A 13,729-nucleotide genomic window follows, 5' to 3' on the forward strand; every position below is an offset into this window, starting at 1 on the left:
CCCCAGCCATCTCCCCTCCTATCCTCCCTTTGCTGTTCAATACTCAGGACACCACAAAGGGCTTCGGAACATTAACTGGTAAATCTGGATCACGGGCTGTATTCTAATCATACCTACCTGAGGAGGTCACATCCCTTGCTGGTGAATCCCACTGGTAACGAACCATTACTGTCAGATCAATCTTCCCAAGTAGCTACTTGCCGCTCATGGTACCAGTGGTCATTAATCTAGCTGCGGGGAATCCTCTAGCATGGTTATGCCAGTGCACAGAATCTTCTCCCCAGTTCACGTTCATATTTATTTAACGATTACCTTCTTTAATAGCACAAAATCCGGGAAAGCTCCAGGGCATGGAGTGACTACAACAACACTGAGCTAACCCCACATTTGTGCTGCCTCTCTCGACTCCCCTGCCACTCTATTAAAGCGGCATCAGCGCCCTGAGTTTACAGCGGAGGAGACCGAGGCCAAGCCTGGGGAGGAAGAGGGAACTGCAGCTGGAAAGGCCGTGCCTGTGCCCTCAACAACCTGTGGCTGCTCCTGTTCTGCACTTGGCCAAACCTTCCCCAGGAGCCAGGACTGAGGTCACCTGAGTCGTAAATTCCGTAGGTTAACACCAATGATACAACCCCTACTGTAACAGAGAAGAACAAACCTGACTCCGTATTGGATCTAGTCCTTTAGCTCTAACCTCTGTTGCCTGTGCTTAGTCTTGCTGGTTCTGTGCCTTCATAAAAGAATGTTGTCTATAGCCTGAAATATACATGGTAGCCCGTTCTCAAAGCTCTGCCTCCCAGGCTTGACCTTTAAAGGTATAACACTTGTCACACACATAGACATAAGAAGTTGCAGAACAGAGAATGACGTTTGTCTTGTTGGAGGTTTCCAGCAACATCGTGACCAGACCTACGTGGACAGCTGCAAAAACAAAAGATTATCACATCCCCTCTGTCTGGCCGGCACCAAGAAGTTTGCAGCAACCAGTCATACTCTGTCCCCTTTTAGTATAAAAGAAGTCTGAATTCTAATTCAGGTAACATGGCTCTTTGCGACACCAGTCCACCATCGTCTGGGTCTGCTGGCTTTCCGAATAAAGTCACTGTTCCTTGTCCCAACGCTTGGTCTCTCAATTTATTGGGCTGTTGTGGTGAGCTTGGACTCCATAACACTACTATTTATATAATAGGTTTTTTGCTTGCAAATCGATTGTTCACTGCCAACTACTTCCAAGAAAGACAGAACTAGGGCTACTCTGCTATTTCTGCTGCAGATCCTGTAGCTAAAGGAGGAGTGGAATCCGTAGGCCCTGGCAATGAAGCCCTGTGGACAAGGCATGACACAGACCAGAGGGCAAGGCACGGCCCTCTTAGTTCCAGAACTAAGCATCCAAATATGCCTCCTTCCTGACAAAATGCAGGAAAATGGCCTCCCCAACCCTGCAGAGTTTCAGAGTTAGGATCTCCCATCTGCCCGCTGGTTCCTGGGGCTAGTAGAAAGGTGCCAATACCCTTTCCTACTCCCGCAGGAAAATAGAAAGCCACACCCTCTCCAACTGCCTCCCTCCAGCTCCCACCCTGGAGGCTCAGCCCCAAGGCTTGTCTCTCTTCTGCCCACCACCCACTGGGCCACTAACCGGTGCACATCAGGTATGATCCCCCAAAACGTGAGGACAGCTTAGCCTCCGATAATTGATAGTTAACTGTGGCTTCCTCTCAACCGTGAACTTTTCTTCTCTATACCTTCTTTCCTGCTCCCATCACCAAGATTACGGCTGGTTAGTTATGATTAACTGGGAAGGCTGTTCCAGTGTTGCAGTTATTGCTCTGAACATTCTCAGAACTCCTCGTCAGGAACTGTCTTCAGTGCCAATTGATGAGAAGAACAAGCCAACCGGTACGATTATTTCAGGATCAAAATCTAACAGTGATTATAAACAACACAGCTCTTGGGATGACCAAGTTCCAATAAACATTTGCTCTGAATGATTTTTTGCTTTCTCAACAAATTCTCAACTAATTCATCCTCAAAAGAGAAAAGCTTGTTACTACAGAACACATTCTATAGATTCAGAGACTAGTTCCAGGGATGTTTAGCTCTGAGTGCAGGCTCTGGACTAGGACTGTCTGGTCTGGGTTCAAACCCAGCTGTGCCACTTACCACCTGTGAGATCTGGGGCGAGTTCTTTAACCTCCCTGTGCCTCAGTTTCCTCATCTGTAAAATGGGGAGAATACTACCACCTGCTTCATGGAATTTACAACATATGTCAAATTGTTTAGCACCATAGTCAGCACAAAGTAAGTGCTCCATAAATGTGGTTCCCGCTATCACCACTGCCGCTACTACTCACCTCCTAGAGAGTGAAGGAAAAATAGAGAGCATTCTCCCAGGACAACAGAGAGAGGCCGCAGTTAGAAAGAGGACACACTTCCCTGAGTGAGCATGACGCCTAAAAGCCACACAGGAAAAGACTAACAGATTGGACACTATAACAATATGTTTTATGCATATATCAAGAGACGCCATAAAGTAATTTAAAGATAGTTAAGATATAGGGAGAAAATGTTTGTGACATAGTTGTCCAAAAGTTAATATCTATAATGTATTAAAAATACTACATTCTCTCTACTTTTGTATCTGAAAATCTCCACATTAAAAACAGAATGGCTGTACACCAATTAAAATGCTTAAACCTTTCAGGAGACAAATGAGCCAAGGATATAAACAGACTGTACTCAGAAAAGGAAATGTCCACAGCCAATGAAGCAGTAAAACTTCTGAAAAATTCTTAACATCCAGTGCTGGTGATGGTGTGGGAAAATGGCCAGTCATATGCCTATGGTGGAACAGCCAGTTGATATGGCCTTTTAGAGAGCAATATGGTTGACACCAATATGTAATACAATATTACAAAATGTAAGTGTCCCATGATCTAGGGGATTTCACTTCTAAGAATCTCTCCTGAAAGAATGTTAATGTATGTGCACGTGCGTGTGTGTGTGTGTGTGCGCATGTGTGTGCGTTCATTACAGAAAGTTTGGTACTAGGAAAAAAACTGGAATCAAGCCGTAGCAAAATGAATGAAGGCGCTACGGTATTATGGTATATCCTTACAATGGAACACCAAGTAATAATTTTTAATGTATTGTAGTAATTTTTTAAATGTACTGACAAAAAACCAGAACTAATAATATAGAAGAATGGCAACACGCATTTGATAATTGCTTACTAATCGCCAAGTACCCAGTATATTTGTTTTATTTCTACAGGATCACAGGGGGGGAAAAAGGGTAGTTGAATAAAATGGCGAAGGGCAGAGATTCCGGATCCAGACCACCTGAACTCTAAAACCAACTCCACATAGATTAGCTGTGGGACTCTGGACAAGTTACTTCAATGTTCTGTGCCTCAGTTTTTCCTCCTGTCACGTAGAGATAATAACAGTACGTATACCTCATAGGGTAACAGTGAAAAGCGTAGTACACTAAAGCTCTTAGCATAATGCCTGGCGGATACTTAAGCACTCAGTACATTATCTGAAAACATAAAAGAGCTGCTCTTTATTCTGTTCTCACTCTGTGCCAGGCGCCATGTCTAAATGGGTACAGGGCTAGTAGTGGCAGAGCCAAGCACCTCCATTCTACGTCCTGTACAGCAGTGATTCCAAATTCCACGCTGGTGAGAATGTGCGCAGACTGAGTTTCTGCTGCTGGTGTCCACGGTCTGTCCCCACACCACACCCTGCCAGGCTCCTCGCTGCAGCATGGGTGGGCTAGCTACCCTCCGTCAGTACCCGTGGCCTGTAGCCCACATGGGCATGGTCCCTCCTGGTCTCCCCTTCTCCAGGACCAAGGGGGCCAGGCCACAACCTCTCTGTGCTGCTGGAGGGTCAGGCACGTCTGTAGGTCAAGCTACTGCATCCAGTCGTTCCCAACTGCAAGCTCCAGGCCTGGCCACAACCCTTGACTCCTGGTCAGTCTGTCTACTTCCTGATCACCTTCAATGTATTAGAATGAGTAGTTTTGTACAACAAATATTAAGCCTTTTTTCCTTATTTTTACCCCTAATCTAACCTCCATGGACGAAATCGCAATTCTTGAATTTAACTTTTTCACTTCTGGACCCCCAGCTGATGACACCATCAGTCGAGAGGAGGGCATCCACCTCTCCTCCTCAAGCTGAGTTCTCAACTCCACCTAAACACCTGTGAACACTGCGTGGACAGAGGTGGCTCTAGTGAGCTTGTCCCCTGTGTTCCTCTTCCTCCAACCAGGTTCCAGAGCCTGGCTGCAGAAGACCACACCTTCTGTCATATCATCATTTTTCTGTCTTGCCATTTTGTTGCATGCTGGTGTCACATTCCACTACGTCAGTATTTCTGGAACGTGGCAGGTGTGAAGCTGATTAGAATTGGTTACGCGGGGCATTTCAGCTACTGAGAAAATCATGAGATTTAGTCAAACTTTTGGTTCTCAAAGAGGGCTCAGCATATTCCCTGAGAATGTGAAGTAGAAAACTTTGCTAAATGGAGTTAAAACCCAACCAAAACAAAACAAAAAAGGGACTCTACTGTACTATCTATACAGTAGCCCCCCAATTTAAGAATTACATCCTCTGGGAAAAAAAGTCAGTTTTGACCCATGCACATGAGCATTTAAGATAGGTCCACAAAGTTCAAGAAAGCTACCCTGCTTCCAACAGTCTAAAGACTCCCTGCCTCAGCATCGTCCCAAGGAGGTGAAAACCACAACCAGTTACGTGCCTTCCCCTAAGGCAGGGTTGACATTTTAGAACAGATAATTCTTCATTGCGGTAGGCTGTCCTTGCACTGCAGAATGTTTAGCAGCGTCCCTAGACTCACCCACCGATGCCAACAGCACTCCCCACCCCAGCTATGATAACCCAAAAAGTGCCAAGGCATTGCTCAGTGTCCCCTAGGGACAAAATCACTTCCGGTTGAAGACCACTGCCTTTCGGGGCCATTGAGACTGGTCCCAGCCTGCCTCTACATCCCTGAGCAGCACATCCTTTTCTGGGCTCATTGCCACACGCCCTCCCCCGCACTGGTTCAGTATGTCCCCCTAGTCTGACTCTTCTCCACCCTCTCCAACCCCCCCAGCCTCCCACTGGGAACGCATGAGCAGCCATCAGCAAACAGCCTCCACACCTTCATGGAATATTCCTTGCTCTAACCCTGGACTTAAGGATGCTGTTCCCTAACAGACTTCTCATATGGCGTGACGGGTTCTTCTCTCTTACCCACATACTCCTCTTTGCCAACTCCAAACCACTTCCCCTGCAACTTCCCTCAAGAAACGCAGCCCCTTAGAATATGGGTTGGCAAGCCTGTGGGCCAAATGTGGCCCACCACCTGTTTTGGTACAGTCTGTCAGCTAAGAATGATTTTCACATTTTTTTTAATGGCTGGGGGAAAAAAATCTAAAGAATATTTCATGACATGTAAAACTCAAATCTCAGTGTCCATAAATAAAGTCTCAGTGGAAGGCAGCCACACTCATTCTCTAGCCTGTTTTCTATGGCTGCTTTTATGCTACAAAAAAAGCATAAAAGCAGCCATAGTTGCAACAAAGACTGTCTGGGCTGCAAAGCTTAACATATTTATTACCTGGCCCTTGACAGAGAATATTTCCAACCCATGACTCTGAGGAATGTGGGAGTCGTCTGTACCATCTACTTCCAAGCTGCTGTCACCATCCACTACCCGCCAGGTCACTCTTCCATGTGTATTAAAATATACACATGACTGAAAGCTGGATGGCACAACTGCTAACATGAACGACTAAATGAAGTTCAAAATTACCTCTATGGGTTAGAATGTTGTGTGGAACTCAACAGGATGAAATTAAACTTTATATATTATAAAGTCCCATGCCAAGTTCATTGCCAGAGAGATGGATATACAGAGCAGCAAGAAGACCCAGTGTGTGTTGACAGAGGTAAGAACCAGGATGAAGAGGGAAACATTATAGGGAAATTCTATCCATATAGTGAAAGGCTAAGCGCCAACAGAGCTACCACATCATAGAGCAAATTTAGACCAGGTGACTTTACTAACAAGCCAAAAAGTCCAAAGACAGAATGGGGTGCCTCAGGGAGGAGAATGTCCGAGGCTGAGTACACGGAAAGGGCTTCTGGTCTGGGCTTGACAACCCTGAAGACTTTTTAGTCCTAACATTATATACTATTACAATTTAAACCAGAGACACTGGCTCTTTTGATGATTAGATGCTAAAAATAACTTTCTTGGTAAAACAATGAAAGCACCGATATTTTTCTTCCAATCAGATCTGTAAATTTAATCGCAAAGGTGAAACTCACCATGGCACACATAGTCACAAGAGGTACTTTTAGGTGGCAGATGACCAATAAACTCATACCTTATTTGGTAAATGCTCACTGTGGACTTCTATTTCTTCAGAAGAGCAATGTGAGTTTTGAGGCTTACTCGTCCTTATTTAAGCACATAGCCTAGCCGGCCTAAGTCTGTAAGAAGACTGGGGGATTTTCTCCTGTTCGACTCTCCTTGATTTTTATATTAACCCGAATAAAAATACACATACATGGTATGTAAACAAATTCCCTGTCTAAAAAGTCAGAAGCACAAATCTCACTCATCTCACTCAATGACTACGTTTAGGAACAGTAGGGTGGCAAGTGGTTCTATACGGTTCGGACATTGAGCGGCAAAGGCCAAAGACTCAGGTTTAACCCAGGGCTTAGCTCCCTAGTCCTGAGATTCATCACAAGGCACCAAGCCCCTGACTCTTTTCTCATCTGTAATGTGAGGGTAATGATACTTGCCCTGCCTGGATCCTACAGAGGACCATCATGAGAATCCAATTCAAGTGACAGAGAAGAACCACCTGAGCGCAGAGTGCCATATACAGTTTAGGACAACGTGAATCTCTACCCTGTAACATAGCTCTACCTTCTTTTCAGAAGTATTGGCATTAGTTGGGACACAGAGTAATACAATTCAGCCTAAAATTCTTCATATGTGACATAGGCAGGCATGTTGCTACAAGTTAGCGGTAAGCAGGGCCGGAACGTTCGCACAGATGAAGAGTAATCTAGGTCAGGCATGCGTCTGTGTCTTTCAAGGTCTACGGGGAATAGAGCACAATGAACTTCTTGATTCTAAGGTAACGTTTTGAGGCACAGATGCTGAGCAGGTGACTAAGCTATGCACGCAGGGATTGCTTCCCAATTTGCTTATCGTCACACTTTCCCTCTATCCTACTCCCACTTCTGCCAAAATTACGGTGTCATTTTGGGGCCACAGGGCAAAATCCCTCCAACAGGCTACATGGATGAAGCCACTTCATAATCATCAATCTGAAAACCTTTACCTTTCTTGGTAAGCAGGAAAGTGTATTTTTCTTAAACAAATGCTATGAAATTTACATTAAAGTAATAATTTCATTAAAATGAAAAATCAGTCCTATTTGAAAACACTGAGGCAGGAACATTCAGAGGACCATCTGTGGCCTCCCGTTCCAGATCCCACCAAGCCCAGAGGCTCAAAACTGTGCCCAGGAAGGTCCACTCCACTGCTGTTACCTTTGCCAACATATCACAAGGTGTGGTCACCTGAACTCACAACACACCTTTGAAAAGTGTAAAAACAAGAAACAGAACAGAAACAAACATGACCCAAGTCAGACAGAGCAAAAGAACACCAAATGCTGCTAACAAGGCCTTCTAACTCCTAGCTTCAGCCTCTTTGGTGCTTTTAAACCGATTTTTCAGCCCACTGTGTACACTTTCCTTAACTCTCTCCATGTTAATTTCTCAAGCTATTAGCCAGAGGCAGCACTACAGAGAGCTTCCAGGGCCCTCTGAGCACCGCCTGAGTTTCTTGAAGATCTTGGATGACAAAGTACAATGTTCATAGTAGAGGTTCTCATTCCTCAGTCCGTTCAGAAGTTTTGGTCTTCTTTTCACTAAAATAGAGATTGCTATACACAGACTCTTAGAGACAGAAAAACCTGTAGATGGAGGGCTAGGTGATGGAGAAGGGTGTCAACATGGACCATGCCTTGCACATCACTCGCAGACCGATGTCCTCCTTCTCCTTCTGTAATAGGGGGCACCCAAAGGCCTGGACCGGTTCATGTTCCAGTGATCCCATGAGTACCAGACTGCTCAAGTCACTTCTTGGTAGTGGTGGGGATGGGGTGGGTGTCCCCTTAGGGATAGAGCGGAAGGGACATATGTGGATGGTGACAGACCTCACTATCTTAAGGTCACACCACTTATATTCTTCTACACCAAGCAGCCTCCTGACCTACATTTGGCTCCCAGGTGGATCTCCACGATGGGGGGGAAACGCTTCAGTCAAGTGATGCGAGCAGGGTTTCCGCCAGCAGCAGGAAGAGGTGCACTGGCAACCAGTGTATCTGTCAGCCTCAGTGGAGTTGGCTGTCATGGACTGGTCCACAGAGTCCCACCATCCTAGTGAACTGAGAGCATCCATTTGGGAAGATATAACTGGACCCAGGCCCCAGAGCAGCATGGCCATCCTTTTGCTGCACCTCTGTTTTATGGAACCACTTCTGAGCTCCTATAGATTTTGTCAAATTTTATATTTTGGACATACATAATTTCTCATGGGACTGTCAATCTATTTCTTTTTATGTCCTTGTCTTCATTCTTACCTTCTCCCTGCCCAGATGGGAGGGTCACAGGAATGGAGATCATACCTTTTCTATGTATATGTCTTCACGGTTTCAAACAGTCCTGGCCTATAACAGACACTTAATAAAAAAGTATGCTGCATGACTGACTGAATGAATGATGGCATCAGTATTTACTGAAGTTATATGAAAGCACATATTTGTTCCATTTAACTCAACCTCAACCATGTATTATCATGAGTACCTCAGACTCTATCGATCTCGCATTCGTGTGGTGGCATACCATTTATTTCTAGGCCAAAGTTTTGTGTTTTGGATTCTTTTCTAGTTGATAAAGCACAGCATTTCTACACAGGTTATTAACCGAGATGCTAAATAATATGAAAACACAAGTGGGTGAAGATGAGTTCACGGCGTTAGTAAGACCAAGTCTACGCATGTCACCAGGGCCACCTCGCCCCTGGGAAGTTCCGGGGTAATTAGGGGTGATGGTTTAATGGTAGAGAAGAGGCAGGGAGCAGGAGAGGCGGGGATGGTCAAGGGCACCGGTGGGGTTGTGGCCTCGCTCCCTCTTTCCGGCATCCTCGCGCCCCTCTCCGCGTCTGGGTTAATACTTACTTTTCAGGAAGATCTCGCACTTGACTGGCCTTGAAGTCGGGAGCCGACGGGGAGCAGGGGCTGGACGGAGGCGACAGAGGACTCTTGATGCTCTGCACCGAGTGCCTGCGGCTCCGCCTGCGGTCCACGCCCTGGTGCTCGCCGCCCGTGCCGGAACACACACTGGCCCTCCTCCGGTCCCGGCACCCGCTGGGGGGTGGTTCAGCCGTCTCGTCGCCATCCTCGAGCCTGAGTGCCACCTGGAAAAGCAGAGAGCACCCAGCGCGAGCTCAGACCTGACAGCCTTTCACAGTCCCGCCCCAATGAGCACTCTGCGCCGTCTCTTCCCATCCTGTGGCTGCGGCTTCTCCACAAGGTCATCACAACCACACGCATCCTAAAGCGCCACCTGCAAACCAAAAGATGCTCGCCACTGTGTGATTTTCCCAAACGGATACAAAAAGGTCAACTGATGTCACGAGAAGACCTGAGAAATATTTTGTAATTAGATGGGCTCTTCACTCTGCGGCCCAGCACTGCCCTTTCCGAGGTCATCTCTCGAGGGCGCCCCCCGCCCCGCCCCCACCGCCTTTGCTCTTCCCTGGTCCAGGAGGCGGAGTCTCTCCTGACGCCCAGCGGCAGCCAGAAGCCCCGGAGTTCCTGACAGTTTCGGAGCTCGCCTTCCCAGCGAGGCTGTTCAGAAGAGCACAGCAAGGAGAAAGGCGGGAGCCACAAACGAGGTGAGCCGAACGGCCTCACCTGCAGGTCTTTTGAGAGGCCTGACTTTAGATCCCCGCGCACCGCGGCTCTCACGGAACCCTCTGCAGCCTGGTCTCAGGAGCCTGCTTGTACTTGCAGTCGCAAAAATAGAGACCAGAAATACACTGGACCTCTAGAATTACGTTTTTAACAAAAATTTCCTCTTAAAAGCACTTACACTAGGAGCCCTGCTTCTAGTTGGGTGGTACCCTGTCCAAAGGCCCAGCTCGGCCCTCTCCTAATCTCCTCTATCCTGGACCCTACTCCATGGCTCTCTCAGCTCACATTAACGCCCACCATCTCTATGCATACGCTTCTCTTTATTGGAGCTCTCTCTTCTCAACCATGGGTTACACCTATCTGTATCTCCAGCTTCTTTAATTATTTTTATACCTACCTTCTCAAAAACTACACGGTCAGACGAGCACAAGTTATCGCTGACTAGACCTCTGTGTGGCTGCCTGGGCCACTAGTGGACCAAGGGTGACCTGCAGCAAATTGCTTGCCTGAGAGCCTCTCTCTCGGCAAATGAGGCTAAGAGGATTGCATTTTCAGGTTTTTGGTAAGAAAACTTATCTAACATATATAAAGCAGCTAGGGTAGGGCTTTCCCTGTGGCTAGTACTCAATTAATATGACCATTCTTCCCCAACATAGGCCCTCGGATAAAAGGGCCTAGGATGCCCACAAATTCCTCCATCACACAGGTCAGGCCACCTCGCACACCAGGTGGGCCAGGCCAAAGCAAGTCCAGCAGTCTCTCTGATGTGGCACCCAAGGACCCACATGGTCCCCGGACCCCAAAGGTACATATTTTCCAGGCTTGTGTGTGCTCTTGGTCACATTTCACAACGTGGTCCTGACAAGTGAGAAAATGGAGAAGTAATATAAAGACCCAGATGGCTAACCATGCTATTTGGCTTTGACATCACCTGTCTACATAAAACCTGGCTACTGCAAAATCAGTGTTCTCCTCTGTCCAAAGCATTGATGCCAACTGTGTTCACATAGCAAGGTGAGCTTGGCTTAGTCAGGGCTAGATTGGCCACTCTCATCCTGTTCACGAGAATGGACACCTGAGATGCACGGCCTGTTTCTCAGGAGTGCAGCCTCCCTTGATCTGCTCCATCTCCAGTTTCTTCCAGTTCTAGCTTTTGGGTGAGACTGATTTAGTGAAAACTCTTCTATCTACATGCCAGATACATTCTATAACAAACTCCCAGATAGATGAAGACAATTTAATAATATTTTGACTATTCTGTTCCCTTAGAATTTACAAGTCAGACATAATTTGGGGAGGTTTGAGGTAAGAATTGATAAGAGTTCAGAAAAAGCTCTATTGTTACAAAATCTCACTGGAAAGTCTGTTTCCTGGGGGAGGGGGGTGCGGCACAGGGGGGTCTGCGGTATAACTGCAAGAACTAAGAAAGAAGTTATATATTTGGTTAACCACTTTTATCATCTCAACTTTAGCATTTTAAATGGCATTCTCTGGGGAAAGTTTGAGAATGATTATACACCTAACCAAGGAGAGTATTTTAAAATATTACTAGCCAATTATTTTTTCTTCATTTTTAGATGTACAAATTCTAGACCATTTGAACTTATTCTGACCTGAAGTATTGATTCTGCTTCTAATTAAGCACACATTTGGAATGATAAGATTAGGGGATAAAGTAGAGTTCAGATATTTCTAATTCCTTGCCTAACCTCAGAGATGCAAGGATCAAATAGCATTCCACTCACAGTGCCTTTCAGAGAAGTACACGGAGTGTGCACAAAGTGAAATCTACTTTAACTGCCTTTTGTCAAGGAAGATGGAGACAATCAGAAAGTTTACATGAAAAGTCTTGAAAGACTATCAAAATGACACCATAAGAGGGAATTCAGTGAGGGCTGTCTAAAGTTCAGATCCTCAACAAAACATCCATCCCCTTAAACAAAGAAAAGGGTGCATGGGGGCGGAAGGTAAATGGGGCTCAGAATCCCAGGAGATCCAATGGCAGTCTCGAGCTTGGCAGTCAGGAATGCTGTAACATGAAATTTGGGGCTGGTCTTCACTCCTGGTTTTGTTTTTACAAGAAGAATTTTAGAATCACCAGTGTCCACTGATGATAGGAAGAGAGACGCACTTTCACGTACAGGGCCTTGATGGCAGTTCCAAATTCTTCAGATACTAGGGAGCACTATGGATTAGAGTCAAGTCCACTAAGGGCTGGAAAACACCTGGAGAGAACAGCACTTATCAAGAGACTTATTCAGAATCTGTGGTGTCAGATCTAATTAACTACAAGTTCAGTGTCCTCCATGGGACCCAAGGTGAGATCAACCATGTCCTGAACAATCTCTAATCTCACCCAAATGATGGAGTATTTTGTTTGCTGGACTCCTCGTCAGATACCTTCTGACTCTTTTAATCAAATGTAGAACACAGGCTTCCCTGGTGGCGCAGTGGTTGAGAGTCCGCCTGCCGATGCAGGGGACACGGGTTCGTGCTCCAGTCTGGGAAGATCCCACGTGCCGCGGAGCGGCTGGGCCCGTGAGCCAGGGCCGCTGAGCCTGCGCATCCAGAGCCTGTGCTCCACAACGGGAGAGGCCACAAAAGTGAGAGGCCTGTGTACCGCAAAAAAAAAAAAAAAAAAAAAAAAAAAAATGTAGAACACTCTATAAAATCAAGATGAGGAGCAAGCAGGTTCCTCAGCCAGCACTGATTGCTTGCACATCCCACCCCATCTTATCAAGAAAGCTGTGAGGAGTGGACTAAGGTGGCATCTGTGACAACTTCTACCAGTCTTTGAGGCCACTGAATGATCTAAACATTCTTTTTAAATTTTTGTGGAAATTTTCAAACATATACAAAGACTTTTGTGCTCATCACCTATGACAGTTCAACAACTATCGACCCTGGGCAATCTTGCCTCATTTACTACCTGCCACCAACCCCACAGCCAGATTTTTTTTTTTTTTTTTTTTTTTTTTTGCGGTACGCGGGCCTCTCACTGTATGGTCTCTCCCGTTGAGGAGCACAGGCTCCGGACGCGCAGGCTCAGCGGCCATGGCTCACGGGCCCAGCCGCTCCGCGGCATGTGGGATCTTCCCGGACCGGGGCACGAACCCGTGTCCCCTGCATTGGCAGGCGGACTCTCAACCACTGCGCCACCAGGGAAGCCCAGCCAGATTTTTTTGAGATAAATCCCAGATCATATAATTTCACTCATTAATATTTCAGTATATATCCCTAGAAGATAAGGATTTTTAAAACCCATAACCACATACCACTGTCCTGCTTAAAATAATTTCTTAGTATCATCAAACATTGAACAATCTGACCGTTCTTAATGGAGGTCAAAATCTATTAACATTTCTTTGAGTTTACGTTGTTATACTACTATTAACCTCCATGACAGGCAGCCATCTTTACACAGCAGATGTTATCATTTTCCAAATTGCTATCCCACATTTTCTTTTTAATTCATACCTATACATCTTGATTCAGCTTTTAGGTGAAGTGGATGCCAGTGCTAGTACCATTTCAAGAAGAAACTATGCTGATGACAGGTTGTGGCAGATGATTATAGCACTAGGTTCCCAGGGAATCATGCCTCTCTGTTTCCTTATCCTTGTGTAGCCCTCTCCTACAATGAGTCAACAATTTTCCATGTGACTTGCTTTGGCCAGTGGAACATCAGAAGACATAGATGCCTCAAAAGTGTTTGCAC

General features: G+C 46.1%; 1 protein-coding gene across 3 annotated transcripts in view; it reads right to left on the bottom strand.

The window, feature by feature from the left end:
- The window catches only part of FHOD3 (formin homology 2 domain containing 3), a 497,328-nt gene that overhangs the window by 165,722 nt on the left and 317,877 nt on the right, over window positions 1–13,729 (bottom strand). For all 3 annotated transcript variants that reach the window (XM_032602812.1, XM_032602814.1, XM_032602813.1), the window contains exon 10: window positions 9,274–9,512. In XM_032602812.1, the coding sequence (XP_032458703.1) occupies window positions 9,274–9,512 (239 nt within the window). The remainder of the gene's footprint in view (window positions 1–9,273; window positions 9,513–13,729) is intronic.

The sequence above is a fragment of the Phocoena sinus genome, chromosome 14, assembly GCF_008692025.1.
Source record: "Phocoena sinus isolate mPhoSin1 chromosome 14, mPhoSin1.pri, whole genome shotgun sequence".
Classification (NCBI taxonomy): Eukaryota; Metazoa; Chordata; class Mammalia; order Artiodactyla; family Phocoenidae; genus Phocoena; species Phocoena sinus.